This window comes from Megalobrama amblycephala, linkage group LG5 (assembly GCF_018812025.1).
Source record: "Megalobrama amblycephala isolate DHTTF-2021 linkage group LG5, ASM1881202v1, whole genome shotgun sequence".
In the NCBI taxonomy this organism is placed as follows: Eukaryota; Metazoa; Chordata; class Actinopteri; order Cypriniformes; family Xenocyprididae; genus Megalobrama; species Megalobrama amblycephala.
Window position 1 is genome coordinate 21,581,503 of NC_063048.1, and position 27,168 is coordinate 21,608,670.

The 27,168-nt window shown below is 38.4% G+C and overlaps 1 protein-coding gene across 2 annotated transcripts in view; it reads right to left on the reverse strand.

The window, feature by feature from the left end:
- Positions 1-1,259: 1,259 nt before the first annotated feature.
- pdzd8 (PDZ domain containing 8) overlaps positions 1,260-27,168 on the reverse strand; it is a 57,148-nt gene continuing 31,239 nt past the window's right edge. For both annotated transcript variants that reach the window (XM_048191213.1, XM_048191211.1), the window contains 2 exons: positions 6,071-6,233; positions 1,260-5,931 (listed from right to left, as the gene is read on the reverse strand). In XM_048191213.1, the coding sequence (XP_048047170.1) occupies positions 3,671-5,931; positions 6,071-6,233 (2,424 nt within the window). In that variant the 3' untranslated portion in view covers positions 1,260-3,670. The remainder of the gene's footprint in view (positions 5,932-6,070; positions 6,234-27,168) is intronic.

Genomic DNA, 27,168 nt, shown 5'->3' on the forward strand with positions numbered 1-27,168 from the left:
GCATTCCCCTCCACTACTTTTCCATTGTTTTTCTATGTAAACTCGTGCTAAATACTGCATCTTTTGCAGCGTCTCACACAAAAAAAATGTGCTGCTCAAAAATACATTTTAAAAATTGCGTCTCGAGACCTTGCGTCTTTTTCCATTCCAACCCAAAAACACGTTATTATCGTCAAATTTAGAATTTAAAGGGTTAGTTCACCCAAAAATGAAAATTCTGTCATTAATTATTTACCCTCATGTCGTTCGACACCCGTAAGACCTTCGTTCATCTTCGGAACACAAATTAAGATATTTCTGTTGAAATCCGATGGCTCAGAAAGGCCTAGCAATGTCATTTTCTCTCTCAAGACCCATAAAAGGTACTAAAGACGTCGTTACAAAGTCCATCTCACTACAGTGGTTCTACAATCATTTTATGAAGCGACGAGAATAGTTGTTGTGTGCAAAAAAAAAACTAAATAACGACTTATATAGTGATGGGCCGATTTCAAAACACTGCTTCCTGAAGCTTCAAAGCGTTATGAATCAGTGTATCGATTCATGATTCAGATCGCCAAAGTCACGTGATTTCAGCAGTTTGGCGGTTTGACACGCGATCCGAATCATGAATCGATACAATGATTCATAACGCTTCGAAGCTTCAGGAAGCAGTGTTTTGAAATCGGCCCATCACTATATAAGTCGTTATTTAGTTTTTGTTTTTTTTGTTTTTTTGCACACAAAAACTATTCTCGTCGCTTCATAAAATGATTGTAGAACCACTGTAGTGAGATGGACTTTGTAACGACGTCTTTAGTACCTTTTATGGGTCTTGAGAGAGGAAATGTCATTGCTGGCTATGGAGGCCTTTCTGAGCCATCGGATTTCAACAGAAATATCTTAATTTGTGTTCCGAAGATGAACGAAGGTCTTACAGGTGTCGAGCGACATGAGGGTAAGTAATTAATGACAGAATTTTCATTTTTGGGTGAACTAACCCTTTAATTTTAAAAACTCCCTGTAATACTTAAATCTGGTCAATTGCAGTGTTCTTCGTTGTACATGGCAATGCTGCATATCTGGGCTCATCTAGTGAAACCGGCGCTAGTTTCATATGCCGCTGACTCATTCTGGATTCATTCAATCGAAACTGGCATCAGTTAACTGGCGCAGAGAAAATGACCACTGTTGCAGTGTTCGTCTTGTTTCTAGGTTGACTGTGATAAGTGATACTCTAGAATTCTCTGAATGGGAAGGTGCAAAAATTACAGAGGAACTTTTTTTATTTCTAACAATTTATTTATCTCAAGTGCATAAGCAAATATGATATGTCAGTGCATAAAGGTCTTGCAGCAAATTTAAAAGCTGTGCACTTTGTCAGTGGATGCCCTCCACCGTAATTAAAACTCACAAAAGAACAAAATCATATTTACATAAAGCAAAAACAACAACAACAACAACAAAAAGAAAGGATGGACCCACATGTTGAGCACTATATAAGTTCAGGGAGAAAGGACATGGTTTAAAGTCACCTACATTACTAGCCCATTTACAATAGCGCTTTAAAACATGACACAGCTTCCAATAAGAACAACAGCTTTTCCAGAAAAGCTTAACCACAGTTTGCCAAGGTGGATATGATGTTTTATACTAGTTATTTTACTGTATTTTCCCTCCATTGTGATAGAGATAATTGGAGCAATATTTTGTGAGCATATGTTGGTGGCGTTGAATTTGAGAAGCACAGGATAACAGCAGCAGCAGCAAACAACAACAACAAAAAAAAGATTCTTAGTCATTTTAATGACTGATTTAGTATTAGCATTTAAATGTTACTCCTTCCAGTGATTCAAAAGGAAAAAGTTCCTTTCTGGTTTGAGTGGTAAACTTCTTTTGGGTGTGTTGTCCAAGGCCCTGTGAAGAGGGGGGGGCCAATAAAGTCCTCTATGGTGAAAGGTAATTATTGGGTCAGGGTGAGGGGGACCCACTCTTAAAAATGTTATTATGTTCCAGGCCTTTGGATAGTATAGATGTTATAGCAGCAGAAACATTAACTAGGGACAGCACGACTAGGTTGATTAGATTAGGAGTTCTGTCCTCGCCACCTAAAGGCCTTGTCATTTGTTTTTACTGAAAAGCTTTAATTCTGGAAAAAAAGATCCAGCAATGCATGTACTCAATGACAGATGTCAATGTGTAAACCACATTTAAATAATATTAAAATGTGAGTGATGACAGAAAAAATTATATATAAATATATAGACTGAAGTCCATTTAGGGTAGATAAAATAAATGAAAACTAATTTGAAATAGACAGACAGAGGCTAAACCAGACTCACAGCTTTTGAGCCCAGCAGACTGTTAATGAATTTACACATTAGCTTTTGGAATTAGGGAATACTGTATGCATTGACAAAAGAAAGTTTTTAATGATGTAGTTTTACACTTTGAGAAATTATGTTTTGAGAGGTGAATGGAATAATGAATGTAAAGTGAGTCATTTGGGAGATACATTCATTAGTACACATGTAAAATTAACGTTCAAAGGTGCTATAACATGCCCAAGCACACAGATGCGAGACAATGAAAATTTCCTCGCGTCAAAACAAAACTGAACATTACAGTACGAAAAGGAAACCAAAAATTAACTGGCTGACACATTCACACAAACAACCATTCACCCAGACCAACTGATGGTGGATAAAAAGCTAAATAGGTTTGAGAAAAATTGCCACCATTTTAAAACACAAAGGCTCAAAGCAAGTTAATTGTGAGATTAAAATATAATGAGATTATTGACAATTAATGGAAACATATATTATGAAACATATGAATGCAATATAAATATCCCTCCCTCAAAATAAAAAGGTCACATTGGCTTTGTGACATAAATTAGACAAAGAATGGTCCCCAAAAGTATAATAACATCAAGATTATCTGTCCTATGAGGATTCCCTCTCAGTTCAACATTTAAAAAATAAACAAACAAACGCTTTAAAATTAGTAACAATTGTGAAGTAACATGAGAAAAGGTGCTTATCAGAGAGGACAATGTTGGTTAGGAATGGCATCATGTTCTATGGACTGTTTTTCAGGTATAATCCTACATTTTGTAGTTTATAGTGTAAGGCAGAGGGGCTTGAAGCTCAAAACACACTAGGCAGGGTGAATTTCCAACCATGAACATCACTAACAGCAAACAAGTATATAATTCAGTCTGTACTAATACACAAAGTTTGAATAAAAATACGTATTCAAGCTCATCTTGCTTCACACTGACTCTCCCTTTTGAAGTTTATGTTTAAAAAATTGACTAAACCATTCAGGTAAGGCAGGTAAAACTCGGCTTGATCATGATGTCATGGGAACTCATATTTTGTGCATTTTATGTAATACTGCTGAACGTCTTCAGATTGATGGTTTTGTCCTCTACAACTAACTAAAAGACTAAAGATGGGGGAAATTATTTATTTAAAAAAAAATTAAAATGTAAAAAAAAAAAATCTGGTAAACTACTGACACTCTCACAAAATTCTTCAAATGACAGTACATTGCAGTGATATTCAGGAATACTTTTGCAAACCTCACAATCACCTGTGGAATGCGCACAGGTCAATCTTAATCAAAATCATACATGATAAAAAGTCTTTGTTCTTGAGTCCCAAGCCCCTGACGCCTTTTGTCATCTTTACGGTAAAGCCTCTACACAGATCTGTTCCTCCGTAATCTCATCCAGCATCTGAACATCAACGGGACTGCAAATGTCACTGTCGTACACTTCTGTGCCCAGCAGGGCCTCCTCCAGACCCTCGGCTTTCGCCTTCGGAAAGCCATGCTGTTCAGATGGTGAGGTGCTTTCTACAGACTCTAGGTCTTCGATGCCAGCACGGTAGTGAATCATGAGCAGAGTCAAAGCTTGGAGTCGTTCACCGGACTTGGCCAGAGCTGCAGAGATGAGGGCCTTGCGTCGTGAGTCAATCGTCTCTCGTTCTTCCACATTTAGAGAGTTGTTATGCTCCAACTCCTGGTCAATCTCCTGCTGCAACTTGTCCAACATAAACTCCAGTTTCTGCGAACGTTCATCTGTTGGGAGGCCACGGTAAAGATCTCGACCAATCTCTTTGACGGCGATGAACACGCTGTCATCTAGCCCACCTTCTTTACGCACCAGTTTGGAGCCACCACTACCAGGTGGCTGCTTGGAAGGACTGGCCCCAGCATAGGTCTCTGTGTCACTGCTCTCATTGTCAGATGTGTTAGGCGTGTGTTTCGGAGAAGGCTCCACCACCCCTGATCCTATTTCTGCAACCTGCTCTGGAAGTCTGGTTTTGGGCACCTGCCTCAGATTGAGGAGTCGAGAGCTAGTGTTGATAATGTGACGTGTAAGGCCAGTGGTTGCCCGATTAATGGTGGACTTTGCCTCAGGATCTGCCCCACGTCGGTCTGAGGCAGCTACGCAGAAAGGGTGCTCTGTTAGGCACTTCTCTTGACACTTCTTGTGACAAACATACGAACAGGTCATGCACTGGGAGGCAGCTTTGGTCCACACCTTCTTCTTGCAGTACTCGCACCAAGTGGGATTCTGGAACTGAGTGTCTTGAAAATTGTGCCGCATCTCTCCTATTTGCATGCCGCTGTAACTCTGTTCATCCCGGGTTACCATGAGCACTTGCTCCCGTTCCTTTTCCCGGTCTTTCAAGTCTTCTTCCTGAAGACTCCCTTCCCGCTCACGCTCTATAAGTCCACTGGACAGGTCTGACTCTCCATCTGCCAGGTAAGTGAAGTTGAGTGTAACATCTCCATAGCAGAGTTTCTCGTTAAAACCTTTGTGAGTGCTCAAGCTGCGCAAAGCGGTACGGCTGACGCTGGCCCTTGGTTCAGGAGCACACAGACGAAAGGTGCTCTGATATTCAGCAGATGATGTAGATAAGCATTCCAGTGCTATGTGTTCCAAGCGCAAGCTGACATGCCCTAAGCACAAGAGACTACCGAGCTTGAAGGGGTTCTTGCACCAAAGTGCTACATTAAGGAATTTGTGGTTGTTTTCCACTTCAAAGACCACAGAGGCTTTGTTCCAGCGAGCAGTTCTGCTGCGATACATAGTCTCCGATGATTCCCAGAGACCCTGCTCGTCTACACTGTCCCTAGTGTTGGAGGAGCTCTCAGATATCTTATCTTTGGCTGAATCTTGTTTGTTTGTGACTGGAATATTTAGGATTTCCTCTGTGGGCTCTGGGTGCTTGCTCACAGGCTTCGACTCTGGTGACTTAACAGGGATTTTTTCTAATGGTTTTTCGCCATTGCCAGTAATGGGTTGCGTTTTCTCTGGACTTTTTTCCACTGCAGGTTCATTACTTTCTACCAGGCTTTGGGTTTCTGAGGAGGCAGATGTGACTTTTATATGGGGTCTGGGAGGAACAGGAGGGCGTGCAGGTGGTGGAGGAGGGGGCACCGTTGGTCTCTGTGGCTGTTCAGAGGGTTCAGCAGTCTTGACATTTGGCGGCTTTGGTGATTCTTTGGGCTGGGGTTTGAGTGGGGACTGAAGGTTCAGCCTGCGGTTGAGAATTGGCGAGATGGAACCAAGGGGCTTGGCCAGGTTGGCCACAGTTTTTTTGGGACTTTGGTTTACAGAGAGCAGGAAGTCCTCCTTAGTGTCAACAGTGACTGGAGCTGCAGTTGATTTGGACTCAACGATCAGCTCCTCAAACTCAGAGTCATTGTCTCTGTTATCAGATATGTCCATGGTGGTTATTGGGGCTGGGTCCTCCTCGTAGCCCCCAGGCTGAGGAAGATAGCTTGGCTCCTCCATTGGGCCAAGGGTTTCTTGGAGTGTCCCCAAGCCCACAGCAGGCACCTGGTGACGGACCGGCCTCTCATATAACACTATCACTCTCTCTCCAGCTTGTTTCAGCAGTTTCGGCACTTGAACAGAGGATGTCACTTTGACTCCTGTGCAAACAAACATGAACAACACTTAAAGCTTTGCAAATGTACTATAAAATCTTATGAAATTGGGCATTAAATGACCTACCCATCATGTCAAACATTCCATTTGAATGGTAAGGAGTAAATTTATGTAGTCTCTAACCTCCAATAGCAATGAGGCGATCTCCTCTCTGTAAGTCCGCCAGGGCAGCTGGGGAGTTTGGGGTGATGGTCTCTATGCTCACATGCACCGTGTCACCGTCACTGGCCGGAACATGCCTGAAAGTCATCCCCACACTGCCAGATGGTCCTTTGATCACCTCCGTCTGCAGCACAAAACAAAGGGAAACAATATCAGATTTGCTAATAATCTTAATGAAAAGGTTGTGTAATTGAAGAAACTGGGGCTTCACAATAATAATCAGATTCCAAGTAGCTTTGTAAATTGTTACATCTTCTTTATTGCAGGTGTTCTTCTAGCATACATTACTTTAAGTCATAAGATCACCAAGTGGGACTTGACAGGATAGGAGAAGTTAGGGGAAGCTTTTTTGTTACTAGTTGATTGGAACAGTAGCAGTTAAGCCAAAAGTTTTTTTTAAGCTTATCTTTTGACAGCAACAGCAGTTTATAATTAGGGCGGACAACCTACATTATGACGTGAAAAAGACAGCTTTCACTTTCTATACAAAGCTCTCTCTTCCCATCACATCCAACAATTTTCATGGTGATAAAACAATGCTCTCTAAAACGAAGGGATGGGAGGTCTGCAATTACTGATAATTTCACTCTAAACGTGCCACGAAGTAGCAGCTGCTGTTTTTCGAGGCTGGCTGCATCACGAAGCCTGCATCACAGTATCCACCTGCAGCTCCACCTGCAGCTTGGGTTGACACCATACAACACCAGGTACACAAGGAGTAAATCAGTGTGCCAACGTAAGGAAAAATTCCACTAGATCCACCAAGAAACAAAAATGATGATCAGGACTGTATAGCAGTTGCACAACCACTAGTAAGATTGTTTTTCATTGATCTTTCCATGACATGTCCTCTGTGTCTCCCTTGTTCTCTTTCCCCTTCGTTTGTGCTGGGGGTGGGCAAGAAAAGACAGGATGCAGATCCATGCTGCTGAGATGGATGACTGTAATTTTGCTGCTGTCATTTGTTATAACCCTTGAGAAGGGCACTGATTGAGTTAAACATGGGATGAAAAAACAGACAATCTACTCAAGCTGGCAAGCTGAAGACTGACTTGCCCAGTTTTGACCAATGACTAACTGTCTATAGAAACATTTAAGAACCCTCAGTAATTTCTTAGAAGGCAACTTAAAAAAAAAAAAACACACACCCAAATTCAACAAAATAAAACGGATAATTCCAAACACCTATATAATTTTATATTAATTTTATTTGAATTATGTTGAATGTTATTAATAATACATTTATCATTTATTAATATTTAACATTGATATATTATTGTAATGATGTTGCCATTGTTTTGCTGTTTTTCACTGTAATGTACACACTTGTACACAGTTGTTTTAATCTTATTTTTATATCTTATTTTTGATTTGAATATTCCTGTTTAAAATGGTCAAGTGTACGTCACAAGAATGGTCAACCGATTCACCATAAATTACGTCAAAGCTAGTTTCTTTACATAACTGAATTGCTATTAAAGGAGGGCACATGTGATAGCCACTGGAATGAGTAAGAAAAGAGACAAGGAGAGAATACTTGTGCCAATACTATTTGCATACATGTCATCTTTTAGCTGAGATGCCGAAGAAAAGTTTGTTTATAACACACAGGAATATAAATCTTAATGACTGAAGGGATGCTGTTAAACTCTCCACAGAGATGATTAATTCTGAACATTTCTTCCCTCGGGACACAACCTGATCCTACCCTTTACACATGTCAGAGAGGGTTTGTGGGAGAAAAACAAAAGCTTCAGGCTTTTTTGAGGCCACTGATGGTCTTCTTAACCGGCATGTTTGGGATAATTCATTGCAACCTGTTCAGGAAAAAGCAAAGTCTATGTGAGTAAACTCCTTATTCACCACCTGTGTGATCCGGAATTAAACTGAAGTTCTGGATTTAATATGTTCAATTGCTGAAACAAACATAAACACAGAAAACAAGACACCATTGTTTGTTGCATGGTGGACAGGGGCTATAATCTAGAGAAGACTTTCATCTGATATTAACCTTAACAAGCACTAAAATTACTTCCAGATCTAAGTCTTCTGGTACAGGTACATATTGTACCTCAACATCAGAACTGGTTGGACCTACATTATATGATGCATTGACTAAGACTGAATGAGCATCAAGGTCAAGTTTTCTGCTTAAAAGAATATGACAATTAAAGCACTCCCAACAGACTTTGTTGTCCGCAACTGAATGGGAACCAAGACACATGGAATTACAGTAGAAAACAAAAGAATCTGCATTAAAAACAAAAATAAATAAAAACTAGGGTGAAAAAGACATCTGTGCTTAATGTGCACCTTTGTTTTTCCACTTTTAGAATGACAAAATGACAAGGTTCAAAGAGCGAGAGAGAAGAAATGAAAGAGCGTAAGAAAGATTTGTCTGACACAGGAACCAAACAGCGACATTGAGCGGCAATTACAGGCGATTTCTGTAGCTGAGTGGTGGCTAAGGGGTAATTACACAACCATGGAAAGGCACAGCAGGAGGAACGCTCACACACTCATTGTGTGCGTTACTGTGTGTCTGCATGTGTTGAGTGCAGGTAAACGGACTGCTGCCGCTCCGACTGGTACGTGAGGACGCTGTTCATCTGTCAATTTGCTGTCTGTCTCACCTCATCACCACAAGGTTCAAAGATACACCCTCACGTCGAGTATCACGGAAATATAAAACAGCTTTTCAACAAACAAACACGGGGCCTTAGGGACATTTTCAGGTCAATTCCATTGATTACAGCATAAATGTCAGAATTAAAACAACACTTAAATACCATTACACACATTCAATAGGAGCACGATAAAAACAAGCCTACAACTGATAAAATTAAATCTGTCATTTCTCACCCATATGCCATGCCAAACTCATATGACTTTATTTCTTCTGTGAAATATAAAAGAAGGAATTATGAATAAATGATTTGTAGTTGCTCTGCCAGTATTTCAACATATTAGCAAAACAAAAGTTACAGCACTGTATTGTATTTTTAAGCAAAACTAGCAAGAAATTTTGACAGAATAGAACTACCATTCAAAAGTTTGGGTCTGTAAGGTTTTTTTTTTTTGTTGGGGTGGGTGAGGGGGGGTGGAATCAACTATTTTATTTAGCAGGGATAAACTATATTGATCAATAGTGACAGTAAAGACTTACATTACCAAACAATTCTATTAGAAATAAGTACTGTTCTTTTGAACTTTCTATTCATCAAAGAATACTGGAGAAAAAAATACAGTTTTCACAAAAATATTAAACGGCACAACTGATTTTAACATTGATTAAAAAAAAAAAAAAAAAAAAAAAAAAGTTTCTTGAGCCCCAAATCAGATATAGATATATTAGAATGATTTCTGAAGGATTATGTGACACTGAAGACTGGAATAATGATGCTGAAAATGCAGCTTTATCATCACAGGAATAAAATTACATTTCAAAATATATTAAAATAGAAAAAAATATTTTTAATTGTAATCATATTTCACAATATTACTTTTTTACCTTTTTTTTTTAATGAAATTTAAGCAGCCTTGGTGGTTATAAGGTTAAAGGATTAGTCCACTTTTAAATAAACTTTTGCTGATAATTTACTCACCCCCATGCCATCCAAGATGTCTATGGATGTCTATGTCTATGAATTCTTTTCAGTCGAAAAGAAATTAAGGTTTTTGTTGAAAACATTCCAGGATTTTTCTCCATGTAATGGACTTCAATGGGCACCAAAGGGTTCAAGGTCCAAATGACAGTTTCAGTGCAGCTTCAAATGGCTTTAAATGATACCAGACGATGAATAAGGGTCTTATCAAGCGAAACGATCGGTCATTTAAAAAATAAATAAAGTTTAAGTTTTATAAGCACAAATACTCGCCTTGCTCTGTTCTGTGATGCGCGTTTGTGACGTCACGTAATACGCAATTACGTTGAAAAGGTCACGCTTAACGTAGGCGGAAGTACGAGTCGGTGTTTACAGACTGAACGTGCAAATGCTAAGTCAAACGCCGTTTACAAAAAAGGTAAAACAACAATGTCGGACGATTTTGAACTTCGAGGAGAAGATGAGTTTTTCGCCCTGCCCTACCTTTTGAACCGGAATACACAGAGGAAGAGACTGCTGCGTCGACACATGATACGTGGTGGTGCACATGTGGCAAATGCCAACCATTGCCAACAGAGGAAGAATCTCAATGCTGCCTCGACTGGACCATTTCAATCCCGCCATTAGAATCAGTCGGTGAGTCCCTGTTTCCATCTCGCTGCATTACCGGACAAAATGGATTTCCACCGTTACTGAGCAACAGTGTTTTCCGGACGTGAAGCTCAGCGCCGCGCCACATCTTTAAAATCCGAATGCATTGTTTTCAATTCGACATTCGGCGCCTGTCCGCTGCGCCCAGCTACGACTCAAAATCCTGCCGCGCCAGAGAGCGCCATGTACATTGTTACACTACATAAAATGTATATTATATTTCTCTCAAATCGTCGTTAATGTACATACTGACTTCACCCTGTGCTCCAAGATACATTAGTTTTACATTTTTAGTTTAACAGCTTGAATAAAGTCTAAAAATGTATAATGAATGTAGCCTTTTCTTTCATTTTGATCTGTTGTGTCATTCCATGTACACTAACCTCAGTGCAAAATATTAAAGCATAGGCATATGTAACGTTTCCCTGTTGACATAAAACACTCCCATTGCGCAGCTCTTCTATCAGGAGTCGATTCAAAATTGAGCTCGCGCGTATATAATGTGCGCGGCCGGTGTGCGACCCCCTTTAGAGGTGTTTTTGTTCTGATGGAGAAGGGTATGACAGTCTGATGGCACTGACAACACAGGATGGAAGAACCATTAGTTGTTTTACCTTTTTTTGTAAACGGCGTTTGACTTGTAAACACTGACTCGTACTTCCGTCTACGTCAAGCGTGACCTTTTCAACGTAATTGCGTATTACGTGACGTCACGAACGCGCATCACAGAACAGAGCAAGCAAGATAATAATCGTATCACTAGATAAGTTTAAAGTATATCGTTTAAAGTCATTTGAAGCTGCACTGAAACTGTCATTTGGACCTTGAACCCTTTGGTGCCCATTGAAGTCCATTATATGGAGAAAAATCCTGGAATGTTTTCATCAAAAACCTTAATTTCTTTTCGACTGAAGAAAGAAAGACATGGACATCTTGGATGACATGGGGGTGAGTAAATTATCAGCAAATTTTTTTTTTTAAAGTGAACTAATCCTTAAAGTCTTTCAAAAATATTTAAAAATCTAACCGACCCCAAACTTTTGAATGGTAGTGTTCCTGTACATCAACAATATTCTATAAATAATATACAAATCAAATATTTAAGTTTGCAAAGCACAAATAAAAGATAAAAAAAAACAACATTTAGTGACAACATGGAAGATATTAAGTAAAATAAGTTAGGAACTAATATGACAGTGAGTAAATAATGACTTTTCATTTTTGAATTATTGTTTAAGTAACAAAACAGCAACTTTTGATTTCATTTACTTTTCTTGTCTCTCAAACAAAGAACACGAGTCTCTCACTCTCTCATATGCACAGCACAAAAAAAATGCGGTGAAATGCTTGGCCACCCTAATATTGCCTCTAAATGAGCACAGACATCAAATCGTACTGTGCACTCAAAGAGACAGACAGATGAATAACTGCTCAGAGAAAGAAAACATGTCACACAACATCAGCCCAACACACTCACAAACGCACACACTGTACAACAAAATGGAAGGTTCCTTCTACTCATCAGGTGGCAGTGAGTGAGTGTATACGTGTTAGTAGGTGGTAGACGTTACGTGCAGCGGTGTGATTGTTGACAGATGCCCATTGAAGCTATTGTGCCGAACGGACAGTTGCCTTGTGTGTACACCTGTTCCTGGAGGAGTGACTCTGTGTGTTCAGCCAAACCTCCCACTATTCATTTCTCTCTCTACCTCCATTTTTCCTGCTATCCATTTCATTCATCCTCCCACTCCCTTCATCCCACACCTTTCTCCCTGACTGGCTTATATAAATCTACCCTTTTCAGAGGAGGCTCTTATCCTTTACTTAAGCAACACAGGTGATAATGATGATGTCCGACAGAAAACACATAATTGATACACACTTTGCTTTACCCTGGGTTCAGCAAACATTTGGGGTCAGTTAGACTTTTTAATGCTTTTGAAAGAAGTCTCTTATGCTTCCCAAGGTGGCATTCATTCAGTCAAAATTACAGTAAAACCAGTAATATTGTGAAATATGTTTTAAATTGTAATGTATTACTGTGATGGCAAGGTTTAATTTTCAGCATCATTACTCCAGTCTTCAGTGTCACATGATCCTTCAGAAATCTTTCTAATATGCTGATTTGGTGCTCAAGAAACATTTATCATTATTATTATTATTATTATTATATGTTGAAAACAGTTGTGCTGCGTTATATTTTTGTGGAAACCGAGATACTTTTTTTCAGGGTTCTTTGATGAACAGTAAGTTATATAGTAAACATTATAAATGTCATTACTGTGACTTTTGATCAATGTAATGCATCCTTGATAAATAAAAGTACCAAAGGTTGACAAAATGAAACCTTGGTTGAATCTGAGTGTGATTATCTTAAACAGACCTGTAGCTTCCAGTAGGGCTGTGCAATTCATTGTAATTGATTTTTTCGATTTTGATTTTGGCTTCCAAAGAATATGAAAACAAGATAATCGATGTAAAATGATTATTGTGCCACTGCCGCATCCCCTTTCCTTCACAATTGTGCTCTTTCATTCCTCCTTAAAGGTGCAATATGTAAGATTTTTGCAGTAAAATATCCAAAAACCACTAGGCCAGTGTTATATATTTTGTTCACTTGAGTACTTACAATATCCCAAATGTTTCCAACTATTTGTAAATCGTTAGAAAACCGCAATTTTAACCAAGGATGCGGGATATGTGAGGAAGCACCTGTCACTTGCGTCATACCCGCGTTACCCTCAGTTTCCGGTTTTATTTCGTAGAAACCATGGAAACACCAGATGCTTTAATATATTACATGTTTTAATAGGCAAGGGAACAACTGTTTTGATATATTTATAGACTGAAAACTAATTATTGTTATATAGCTCAACACGTTTAGTCTTATTGTTTAAATCAATTTTTTTTGCAAGTACCATGCTTTACCATGCCTCAGAGAAAAACACTATTTTGTGAAGTAGCTAACATAGCATAATCAGATGCAGCTTTATTTTTAGTAACAGTATTACAGCATTTTCTCCATCATACAATACGTTTTAAAATGAATTGCATGCCATTTATCAACACAAGCCATCCAGCATTTAACATGATATTCTAAAATCGATCTAGCTTACTAGAGTGTGTCTCAAACAAGTGTCTCACAGCAGCCGCTGAGAGAAGGCACAGAGTAACGTTATAACATCATTTTCAACATCTAATATGATAAACAGAGCTGCTTTACCTCATACTCATGACTGGAAAAGCAGAAGCAGCACCAGCAACTGTTGCATAATAAAAGTTCCGCTGCTCGTGAGGCATGTGTTGCACAATCGCTCCAGCGGCCTCGTTCAGTTCCCACAACACTCGGTCCTGCTCTGCTTCATACTACAGTAACATTAATAATCTCGTCCATGAACATGATTTCTTCCCGAGTCCTATCCCAATTGTTTCCACCGGCTGTGATGTGAAGACCACATGTCCCAGGATTCCACGCTCAAACTTGCCGTATTCAAGCTACGCCTTTGTTTTGAACAGACCTCTAGTGACCGCTAGTTGACATAAATCTTACATACTGCACCTTTAAGCCAAACTTAACATCCAAATCAGCCAAGTAAGTGAGTGTTTTAAAATGCAGTCTGCTGTTGCTAAACTGTGGGACGTGCTGGATATTAAACATTGTTTGTAAAAGCGCATTAAGCCGTGAAAGAGATGCTGTTCCCTGGACAGCTTTCTGTGCATGCTCTCCGAGATGTAGCTGTTTTGGCGAGTATCACGTAAACACAATAGTTCTTAAATGAATGTAAACAGTTAAAAATGAATGTGTAACAATATATTGAATCAGTGCAGCTCTTGGGGTGCTTTCACACTTGGTTAGATTGCCTAGTCCCAACCAGAGTTCGATTGCTCCCTCTTACCCTGCCCCCGCTGGACTGTGTTCAGATTATATTATTTGGGTCCAAACCATGGAGCGTTTGCGTCATCAAAGCAGCAGCTATTTACCCCGTTGCTTGGTAACGGCAGTGGAAGAGGCGGTGGCAAAAAGCATAGCACTGCTAGCCTCACTTTTATATTTTTTTTTTTTGAGCCATTGAATTTTTCTTCTAAATCTTCAGTACTGTAAAGAGAAATGTAGTGTTCTCTTCCAAACAATTTGATAAAGATTTTAAAAGATATAATAAAAAGCAGAAAATTGCTGAACTTGGAGAATGTCTGGGGTCTATTAAGTTTTCATAAACGAGACATACAAAAACACATGCTGTGGGCTTGAGTGAAGTGTATACCACACCCTTAAAGATGACAAATGTTGCATTATGTTTGTAGATGAACATGGGTTCTGGGGGATAGAAGCATTGTTGTGTGTAACTGATAAGAATGAAGACAGTTAGGAAATAAACGTCCAGCAAGGTAGAAATCTGATAAAAGTGTATAATAAAAAAATGTGTGTATTGCTTAAGCCATTGACGCAAATAGGAAATGCATTGGCACAAGTGAAAAAAGGTGATAGACAAGTAACAAAGCAATTATGCACATTTGCATAAATGAAAAGATAAAGTGCGTCAAAAGAGAATATAAATACAGGGGCCTTTATAGCTCTCTGTGTAGTTGTAGTAGGAGAAGTAGTTGTGTAGTTTTGCTGAAGAAAGAAAGAGCATACAAGCAAGCAGCAAGCGGAAGCCAACGCCAGACCACAGCCCTCAGAAGATCAAAGAAGACACCTGATTTTCTTAGAGAGAACATATACTGAATAGAGAACAGGGTAAGCTTTAAAATGTAATTATTTATCTGGCCAATGGAACTTCCAGCTTAGCTGGCATAGAGTGGTGTATTTAGCTTTTGCCTTTGCAAGAAATAATAAAATGAGAATGGGGACTGCCCTCAAACTCTGATAGTATTGTCTCAGTCTGTTTATTGTTGTAGAGTGAGAATCCATTTGGGGTATCAGAAGTTGACTGTCTGAAAAAGATAGATTTTTATAAAGATATCCCGACGGACTTTACAAAGTCAGTCAAGGTTGCCAACCAGTCGCAAAAGAGTGGGCCGTGGGAGTGCATTAGCAGGCATAGCTGTCCTCTGAGGGCGAAGATCCAGCTGTGGTGCACTGAACGGAAGGCTAACCCACCCCACCCAGGTAGGCTTGGTTGATATCTGAACCGTAGGCCTAGGAGGTGCGGTAGTGATCAGAAGTAGACCCTGAGATAATATAATCTAAGAAGAAAATATTATACGCCCACCTGACTCCTCCTGAATCTATAAAGGTAAACCTTTTACAGGAGTTGAGTAATATGAATAGAGGAAGTGGCTCGTGACCAAGATAGCGTTACGTGGTCGCGGCAGAAACCTCCCAGGGGGTGACGCGGCACAGTACGTAACTGCAAATTCTCTGAAGAATGCTGAAGGCAAGCAGAAATTAGATATACAGCTCTCTGCTTACAATACGCCAGTCACGCTCGACAGGAAAGTGAGTGAAACACAGACATACACACATTTTTATCATATCATGTGGCATTAATAGCAGTTCACTTCCGTGATTTAGTACAACTGCATTCATATCAGTAGCAACCAGATGCACATGAACTGTACCCTAGTCCATCCTTTTCAAGCAGACTCAGATATGGTACGTGGGTTCACATCATGCAAACAAACCAAACATCAATCGACCCCGAGTGCGCACCAAAAGTGCTGGTGTGAAACCATCCTTAAAGTGACAGTAGCCTAATAAACCTGTTGCAGTCTGTCATTAATTTTAATCATACAAAAAAAGACAGATAAAAATCACCCACTGCTCAAGAATGAATAACTTTCTGTTGTTGTAATAAGGATTAATATATATTTAATGTATACAGCAGTGTAATTTCACATTTGATTACTTCATTAAAGGTGCCCAAGAACTTCTTTTTAAAAGATGTAATATAAGTCTAAAGTGTCCCCTGAACGTGTCTGTGAAGTTTCAGCTCAAAATACCCCATAGATTTTTTTAAATACATTTTTTTAACTGCCTATTTTGGGGCATCATTAACTATGCACCGATATATATGTTGCGGCCCCTTTAATTCTCGTGCTCCCCCTCCCCCGGAGCTCGCGCTTGCCTTGAACAGCATAAACACAGTTTACACAGCTAATATAACCCTCAAAATGGATCTTTACAAGATGTTCGTCATGCATGCTGCTTGCACACATCGGATCATGTAAGTATAGTATTTATTTGGATGTATTACATTTGATTCTGAATGAGTTTGAGGCTATGATGCGTGGCTAAAGCTAACATTACACACTGTTTGAGAGATTTATAAAGAATGAAGTTGTGTTTATGCATTATACAGACTGCAAGTGTTTAAAAATGAAAATAGCAACGGCTCTTGTCTCCGTGAATACATTAATAAACGATGGTAACTTTAACCACATTTAACAGTACATTAGCAACATGCTAACGAAACATTTAGAAAGACAATTTACAAATATCACTAAAATATCATGTAATCATGGATCATATCAGTTATTATTGTTCCATCTGCCATTTTTCGCTATTGTTCTTGCTTGCTTACCTAGTCTGATGATTCAGCTGTGCACAGATCCAGACGTTCTACCCTTGTCTAATGGCTTGATCATGGGCTGGCATATGCAAATATTGAGGGCGTACACCCCGACTGTTACGTAACAGTCTGTGTTATGTTGAGATTCGCCTGTTCTTCGGAGGTCTTTTAAACAAATGAGATTTACATAAGAAGGAGGAAGCAATGGAGTTTGAAACTCAGTATATGTCTTTCCCATGTACTGAACTCTTGTTTTTCAACTATGCCAATGTAAATTCAATATTTAATTCTAGGGCACCTTTAAATTTCTGTTGTAAGCTATTACTTGGTCTGAATACCACTGTTGGTACATCTTCCTGAAAAACCTAAAGCATGGTTTATTTAATTTGTATTTTTGTTCTGTTGTATTTATTTGTCAGATTTGTTTGTAATTTGTTTCTTTGTTTTTATTGTATTGCTGATTGTTTACTTGTCTTGTGTTACTGTTGAGAGGACCTTTTACTTACATTAGTTAACCTATAGTTTTTGCTAAAGTATCGATAATTGCGAAATTTCACAAAATATTTACACATATCATGAAATAAGACTTTAATCATATCACCCACCAATAATAGTGTTAAATAATCGTGATTTCAATATTAACTAAAATCACCGTGATTATGATTTTTGCCATAATCGAGCAGCCCTAGCTTCCAGATCAAATGCACAGCAGGCCTGAGGGTTGACTGAGACCGTGCCAAGTCAAACATGCCACAGGTGATCATGTGATAAATCAACATAATCAACAAAGAAGCAGCAGGTTTATTTTGTGCTTTGTTGAGTGAACGAGCAGTTCGGTAAAAAGATCCATCGTCACACAATGATGGAACAACTCACTGGAAATGTAATGTGGTTTGACGTGTTTCAATGACTGACGCAAACAGCAAGGATCGAGGCAGCAGCCTTCAGCAACTTTAGACCAATACAGACGCATGAACGATCTCTGAGAAAGTGAAGCACGGACCTTTTGTACGCCTGAGAGCCTGTTTCTCTTTAAAATGAAAAGGTTTTTTTTTTTCCCAATTTGTTAGTTTTATCCGTAACCTGAGCTAACGAAATTAAAAATCGACAAGCATACGGACTCACTCCCACCACCTAGCAAAAAGAGAAAACATTAACCAAAGAGTAATGCCACAAAAATAATATATATATATATATATATATATATATATATATATATATATATATATATATATATATATATATATATATATATGAATAAATACATTTTTTTTCAACTGAGATGATTTTAGATGAATGAGAATGCAAACTTCTAGCTTTCTCCATATGGTTAGGGTTTCTCCATTTAGTGAAATCTATCTATCTATCTATCTATCTATCTATCTATCTATCTATCTATCTATCTATCTATCTATCTATCTATCTATCTATCTATCTGTCTAGTTTCAGTATGTTGGCCAGTTCTACTGCACAAACACTCTGTGTCTTTCTCACACACAATGGCTGGGTTTGGTGGCCTGATGCTGTAGTGAGAGCCGTCAGAGCAATGGTCAGTAATCGAATCATCTGGCACATGTCAGAGAGATTAGTGTTAGGGTATAGGGTAGCAGTCCCCGCAAGGCACGCGCACACACACACGCATGCACGCACACACGCACGCGCACACAGAGAGAGAGAGAGAGAGAGAGAGCATAAGAGCTCTAGTGATTAATTTATTTCAAAAAGAGAAAAAAAAGATGTGGATGGATGGAGGATTTTAGAAAGATCTGGTGAAACCAGAAGTGAATATTTATTTATCTATATTCTCTGAATTTTTTTTTTTTTTTTTTTAAAGTATACAAACATACATATACATACATATAAGATTAAATAGATCTGAATTTTGTCTTCTGTAAAGGTTCTTAATGATTTTTTCCCCTCAGTATTACACCAATACTGCAAGGATATAAAAGATTTATGTATCCGCAGACCAAGTGAAAACATTTATTTTAAATTATCCCATTAGTAAAAAGGTTAAAAATTAAACAGTTCAAATGTTATATTGAGAATTTTCTGAGCTTGATGAAAACTCAATTTCAAAATGTGTGATGGCCAAAGCTGGCAGGAAGTGAGGATAATTAATCATTGAGCATTGCTGTGGATTAATGTGTGTTATATTAAGTTCCCTGGTTTGAGTCACATGTAGCATAATAACTGATGGCGTGGTGGAATATCGTGCCCTTTTCTGACACTCTGCTAATTCAATCATTAGCTCTTCTTCTTTTCACCCATCCTCCAATCCATGCAAATTAACAAAACACTCTGTCACACATAGTTACAAGACAACGACATGAGGTTACTGTTATACTAGACAAAATCTGCTTTATTTAGTTCAGTCTCAAAGTTATGAGTTAGAGGGAAACAATTTACACTACATCATAAAAACCTTAACAAAACAAACTACCACAAATTTGCTGATTCCAAAGCAAACTTAAGTGCTACTTAATATTATAAGCCTTTATTTCTTGGAAGAAACCCTCAACCATGGGCTCAGCAAGTTGCACTAATTGCTTCTCATTTTCTGTTTGTGGACAATCCTATCCCAGGAAACACTGATTTGCACACATTTTTTCAAAGCCGAGATGAATGCAGTCGCGTCTCATCACGGACGGGCTGAATTTTCATGTTTCATGTTTTTGTGATAGGAGGAGGCTTTTCAGAGAGCGCCACACAAAAGGGAGGGTTGTTATGGAGACAGAGGACATTCAAAAAACAAGACCCTTCTCATCCCTCTCATTTGCAATTGTTCACAGCGGCCACAGCGTTCTTCAACGTCCGTCCGAGTCGGTTCCGTTTTTAGCGCCTTCATTGTTATTCACCCGCTGAGGATCTGTCCCCTAATCTACATGGGCCCGCCCTCAGATTAACCCACACGCGAACGGGACAAAGGTAGAACGAGAACAACCAAATGACAGATGGAAGGGAAAATGAAGAGTCTGTCGTATCAGCACTCAAAGGCCATCCAACATGCGGGGTGAGGGGGGTGGCAAGAGTGTGTCCTTATCATTCTGGCATTTTGTTTGTCATTTTCATTCTCTAAGCTTAAACTGAGTCAGTTACTTAAAAGTGGAGTTTCAAATGTCCCTTTCCCATGCAATCAGCGGCTGTCTGATACCGTCAGAAGATTTATGGCTTTATAAAACTCTCCACTGCAGCTGTATATTCAACAGGTGACATTTTGCTTCAAAGAGCGATGGACTCTGAACGAAGGGTAGACTAATGCCTGGCCCCAATCTGACTGCAAGATTTTAATGGTCACTGGCACTTGATGTGCCCAGTGAGAAACCTCAAAATATGTGTCAAACGCTGTCAATACGAAAGGGTGGAAAAAGAGAGAGGGAAAAGGAAGAAAAACTAAGGAAGGAATGAAAGAAAAAAGGAAAGAAGAAAATAAAAGAAAAAGTAAGAAAATAAGGTAAATTACAAAGGAAAGTAAATAAAGGAAGAAAGGATGGAAGGAAACGAAGGGAGTAATTGTAAAAGAAAAAGGAAGAAAAAGAAAGGAAATAAAATAAGCAACAAGGAAGGGAACAAATGGACAAATAGGAAGATGTACTAAAGGAAAGTTTGGAAAAGAAAGAGGGAGGGACAGGAAGTGGCAAAAAACACAAAGGAAGTAATAAGGAAAGGAAGCAAGCAAGAAAAGATTAATGAAATTATGTAAAGACTACAGAAAGGAGAAGAAGAAATCAAGGAAGGAAGGAAGGAAATAGACAAAACAGAAAAAAATAAGGAAAGGAAGCAAGGGAAATTATGTAAAGGACAGGAAAGGAAAGCAAGGCAGAAAATTAAGAAAAAAGCAAAGCAAATAAAAGAAAAAGTAGTTGTAAATGAAGCTATATAACGTTAGAGCCTCATGGTCCTCTCTGGTCCTGATCTGTCTGCAGCTCTCTTTCTCTCTCTCTTTCCTTTCTCCAATCTTTTTATTTCCAGGGAAGGTGCCCGGACAAGCAGAGAGCAGCAATAAACTGCATAAAAATGAGATTTAGCGGCAATATACTTCAGACTGCATCAAATCGTAGCAGCACAGACAAAGAGCAGCTGGCCTGTCAGACACCCCAGTACAAACAACAATTAACTAAAAATACACCAGCAGCTGACTGTGGGCAATACATACTTCAGAACAAAGTTAAAGTCACTCGACCCCCTATCCCCGACCCCGTACACTCGGCTGGAGTCAACGAGAGTCAAATCCTACTGCGCTGCTACACCTGACTAAAGACAAGAAAGGTTTTTCCATACATTGCCTCGCAAAATGCTGCTGTAATGGATCATGACAATTTATGGCACTTTACAAAATAACGTCATTAAGATACAAATCTTTGTGGCTGCAGAAAGTGTGCCTGTCTGTGTCTTAAGATAGAAATCCATTAAATTGATCTCCAGAATATTGATTTATTACAAATTATTATGTTATGTTATAACATTTCCGTTATCTGTTGCAACTTGCGTCATCTCTTGCGTCAACATAATAAAACTATGTTGTTTGCGTGTCACGTGCATCAAGACTCTACCAACCAATCAGTGTGCTGCTTTTTCTGTGTGTGGGGGGGGGGGGGCGTGGCTGGGATTAATTTAACAATGGGGCTGGAATAGCCAGCAATGAGTGTTGGTGTCTGTGCAGTTGGTAATACACCCATCAGACGCTCTGTCATGCACAGGGATGGCTGTCAAATTAGTTGGTTTATCGTCATTGGCACACAGAGCAAAATCAATTGGAAATACAAACTAGCAAAACAGCCTGGGAATCCCATATAGCAGAAGTGCCAATAATCTGTAAGCCCTTCATAAGCACTGATATTTATACTGTTTTGAGGATGTTTAGAGATTTTTACTAGAAAGCAAAACAAAATTAGCCTACTGATTAGGAAAATGTTTTGTCCAGTTACCTGGCTAATGGCTATTTATTATTTAAAGGCACAGTATGTTTGTCTGGCTATCACCAGACCAAGCTCAATTTAAAATTGAACATTGGTCTGGGGAGTTTGCTATGTATTTCCTACTGCACAAGAGGCGTGATCAACGAGCATTATTCACGCAACTGGATAGTCCTTCAACCAATCAGATCAACGATCCGGGTGACGTACTTTTGCAGAGCGACGCGAAAACTCCAGACAGGTTTAGTTTGTATTGGTTTGTAGCATTGATCGGCCGTTTGCAGAAGCAGCAATGGCATCGAGCGATTTTTGCAGGTTGTGCAAAAAAACATGAAAGTGAGTGGTATTTACACCCAGTCGAGCGATTTGTTTGCTAAACTAAAGAAGTCATTTAGCATCGTTGAGAGGTTAAAAGGAATTGGACTGACAGTCGTGCGAGAGACGTCATCGTGTTATACCCGCCCAGAGCCATAGAAAGAGCTCTGTACCCGCCAAAAGCGAGCAATGTGGATAAGCCAGTCTGTGATTGGTTCCCGCAAAAGTGTAACAGATGCAGCAGAAATGAATGTACGGGTTTCCAGACTGAGTTGCCGGGCGAAATCAAATCACCGGCAGATCATGCTGGGTTTACCCAGTCTAACAATATGTAAGATTTCTGGATTAAAATATCCAAAATCCACTAGAACAGTGTTATATATTTTGTTGACTTGTGTACTTACATTATCCAAGAATGTTTAAATCCAGAAAAATAAGCAATTTTAACCAAGACACGGGCCGTGTCCGTGTGTCACCTATCATTGACGTCATATCAACGTTAACCCCGATTTCCAGTTTCATTTTGTAAAAATCATGGAAACACCAAAAACGCTTTAACATATTATATGTTTTATTAGACAAGGGAACAACTGTTTTGATACATTTATAGACAGTAAACTAATCATTGTTATATAACACAACACATTTAGTCTTATTGTTTGAATCTTGTTTTCTTAATTATATTAATATGATATTCTAATATTGATTTAGCTTACTGCAACAAGTGCCTCATAGCAGCTGCTGAGCGAACGCACAGAGTAACATTATAAAATCATTTTCAACACACTCAAATGTATTTTATATGATAAAACAGCGCTGCACAACAGCAGACAGGCTGCATGAGAATGCATATTCACTGTCTTGACAGCAGGTGGCGCTTATGGAACAGCGGCAATACAGCGCTTCCTTAGTTACCATTATAAACAAAGCAGCGCTGATGCATTTTACGGAAGGAAGATGAAAAGAAAATACCATCTACACTTTTCTGAACCCAGTCAGCTCTCCTCAGATATACATTCATATAAACCCCACCCTCAAATGTATCGTGATTCATTTAGCATCTTAAGACTTGAATCGTCACATATTTGAATCGATTTTCAACCGATTCCTGATGCATCGTTAGTCATCAAGCTACGCTTTTGTTTTGAATAGGTGACCTCTAGTGGTGAAAAAATACATATCGCGCCTTTAAATCAGACAAAACACCAAACTATGAGCCACACTGAAATCAATGCTATAATATGGAAAACAAATGCATATGAATACAAAACTAATACACTAATACAAAGCTACCTGACTTTTGACATCTGTAAATGTTTTTAATAATTTTTTTCCTCTCAGTATTACACCAAACTGCAGAATATATATTATTTACAGTCAAACCAAAATGTATTCAGACATCTTGAACATTTCATTCATTAATACAGTTTATTCACTATAGTTTAACAAATGGTAATAAAATATGACAAGATCTCAGAGTTAAACTGTGTCAGAAAAAATTAATTTTAATTATGTCAGATAACACTTAAGCACAACATGGTCAGGTCAAAGTGTATGAATAATTTTTGGTTCCAAATTTTTATGAAGAATTTTTGGGTATAATGTGTCACAGTTTACTTTATTTTGCAATCCTCATTTACATAAATGAACTACAGTGTCCTGCACCCACTAGTAAAAATATATCAAAAATATCAAAAATGTCTACATTTTTGGTTTGACTGTATATACACTACCGTTCAAAAGTTTGGGATTGTTAAGATTTTTAATGTTTTTAAAAGAAGTTTTGTATGCTCAACAAGGCTGAATTTATTATACAGTAAAAACAGTGATATTGTGAAATATTATTCTATTTAAGGGAAATAGAAATCTACTGTAAGGGAATACTATTTTTTTATGTTTTAAAAGCTATTACAATAATGAAAATATGACATGTTTTTGGTGAGTTCATAATGTAAAATTTCTCATGTAAAAATTATTACATTATGAGCTCAAGATTTTATTATGTTTTGAGAAAATTACATTATAAACATTGTATTACAATAATAATGTAATACTTATTACAATACATTATGTGCAGTTATTACATTATGAGTTGCTACAGGTTAACAATAGGGGTGAAGAAAGCATGTTGCAACCTCAAGCGGAGGTACACCAGACGAAGACTTTAGGAAGAAGAGTAAGAGTGCTAAAAGAAGACACCAGCGTATGTGACAGAGAAAGGACATCTGGCTTAGTAAGTAAGAGATACAGAGACTGATGCATCTACAAAAGGAAGATTGGATCATAGGCATTGATCAATTGATGAGTAATATGAAGCTGCAATTCCCCAAAAAGTAGTATAAAAGCCTGAGGAGTAAAAGGCCTCAGATGCTGCCTGCATTAAGTGTAGAAGGACACCTGAAGCATCTACAACATTGCTGGATAAAGCTAGGTTATAGAGCTTTTTAACTTAAGCTGATTTAAGTTTTATTTTGTTTTATTTTGCATTAACTGCTTTGTATTGTAACCAATAAAAGAGATATTTTATTGTTACGATTGCCTTCCGTGAGACTCGTAACTACAAACTGAGCCTCAATAAAAAAAAACAACCACATGGTAGTCTTCTATGTCATTCCTGAAGGACTTCAACCTACCTACTTTATGATTTAGGCCAGATTTGACTTACCTTACCCTACCTGAATAATCTTAGGGTTAAAAGGTGTATATATATATATATATATATATATATATATATATATATATATATATATATATATATATATATATATATAAGTGCGCCTATACACACACACACAGGTATATGTAAGTCCCAAAAGCCAGTCCTCTCGGCTACCTACTCACTGCCCACAGAAGTCTGTGATAAGACAGGGTGCTGCAGATGAAACAGCCATCTCAGAACCATTATAAGAGATGTCTTTATCTAAATAAGCTAAGATGAATAGGACTCTGTACTGATATCCTGACAAAGCAGGTATACAGAGGGTTATTTGTCTTGGCTTTAAATGAGATTTAAATCAAGGTGGGCAAATGGAAACAAGCCAACACGGCAGCTGCGTAGCCCACACACCACAAACTGAAGGCAAAATTTAGTACGTGTGTGCATGTCAAAGGAACATTCAACTGCAAAACATCTGAAATGATACACAAACACATCACAAAAGCTATATGTACATAACTTACAAACTTACATAATATACAACATACTCAAACAAAATGCATGTCATTTAAAGGTGCCATCGAACGTTTTTTTTACAAGATGTAATATAAGTCTAAGGTGTCCCCTGAATGTGTCTGTGAAGTTTCAGCTCAAAATACCCCCTAGATTTTTTTTAAATAATTTTTTTAACTACCTATTTTGGGGCATCATTAACTATGCACCGATTGAGGCTGCGGCCCCTTTAAATCTCGTGCTCTCCGCCCACGGAGCTCACGCTTGCCTTAAACAGTGCATAAACAAAGTTTACACAGCTAATATAACCCTCAAATGGATCTTTACAAAGTGTTCGTCATGCATGCGGCATGCATGCGTCGGATTATGTGAGTATTGTATACTGTTATATTGTTTACATTTGATTCTGAATGAATTTGAGGCTGTGCTCCGTGGCTAACGGCTAATGCTACACTGTTAGAGAGATTTATAAAGAATGAAGTTGTTTATGAATTATACAGACTGCAAGTGTTTAAAAATGAAAATGGCGACAGTTCTTGTCTCCGTGAATACAGTAAGAAACGATGGTAACTTTAACCACATTTAACAGTACATTAGCAACATGCTAACGAAACATTTAGAAAGACAGTTTACAAATATCACTAAAAATATCATGTTATCATGGATCATGTCAGTTATTATTGCTCCATCTGCCATTTTTCACTATTGTGCTTGCTTGCTTACCTAGTCTGATGATTCAGCTGTGCACAGATCCAGACGTTACTGGCTGCCCTTGTCTAATGCCTTTCATAATGTTGGGAACATGGGCTGGCATATGCAAATATTGGGGGCGTACACCCCGACTGTTACGTAACAGTCGGTGTTATGTTGAGATTCGCCTGTTCTTCGGAGGTCTTTTAAACAAATGAGATTTATATAAAAAGGAGGAAACAATGGAGTTTGAGACTCACTGTATGTCATTTCCATGTACTGAACTCTTGTTATTTAACTATGATAAATTCAATTATTAATTCGAGGGCACCTTTAAAAAAAAAAGGAAGAAAAGGAAATAAAAGCCACTGATCTGAAATGACAAGAGGCAACATGTTTTAATTAATGTCACAACCCTCTAAACAACAGTGATGGGGAAAAAATCCCAGTGACTGAGCGAGATTCCCACAACACACACTAACACATACGTCCACCGTCCAATACACAGTGCTCAACCCAATCTGTTGTGATTGGTCTACCACTTAAAGCACAATTCGGAAACAAACACCGGAAACAAGCTCCGGAAGCTTCCTAAAGCTCAGTGATTGTACACACTGTAAAGACAGTAATGATGGCGTTTATTTTACCATATCAATCCGACCACAAGTCCGCTGATGAAATACTGGAAGAACTAGTTATTCAACCCAAACCTTGCAAGGACGACTTGAGCAGGACATTTCTCAGTGATGCGCTACTCAGTTTGACGTTCATCATGAGATGTTGCAACTGTAATTCCTCATCATCAGCATTAACAAGTGTATGTCCATCAACAAACCGATGTGTATATTTCTAATTTATCGCGGTGCACATGTGGAAAATGTATTATTAACAGTATCAATAACAGATGCAATACGTTAGCCGAGCACTAACGTGAATGACTGATGTAGCATTCAAATTTGTAAAACAAATCTTGCTCCATCCTTTATCATTACTCAAAGTAGTAAGAACGAATGACAGACAATCTGCATTAACGGACACAATTTTAGGTATTAGTGGGCCCACAGCTAATTAGCAGAAGTATTTCAGTAAGACAGTAATTATGTATTTTTTTGAACATTCTGTATAAAATATATACATCAATATTTAATCACACTTACAGGTTGTTATTCTAAGGACTAAGGTCCAAATAAAGTGGCTACTG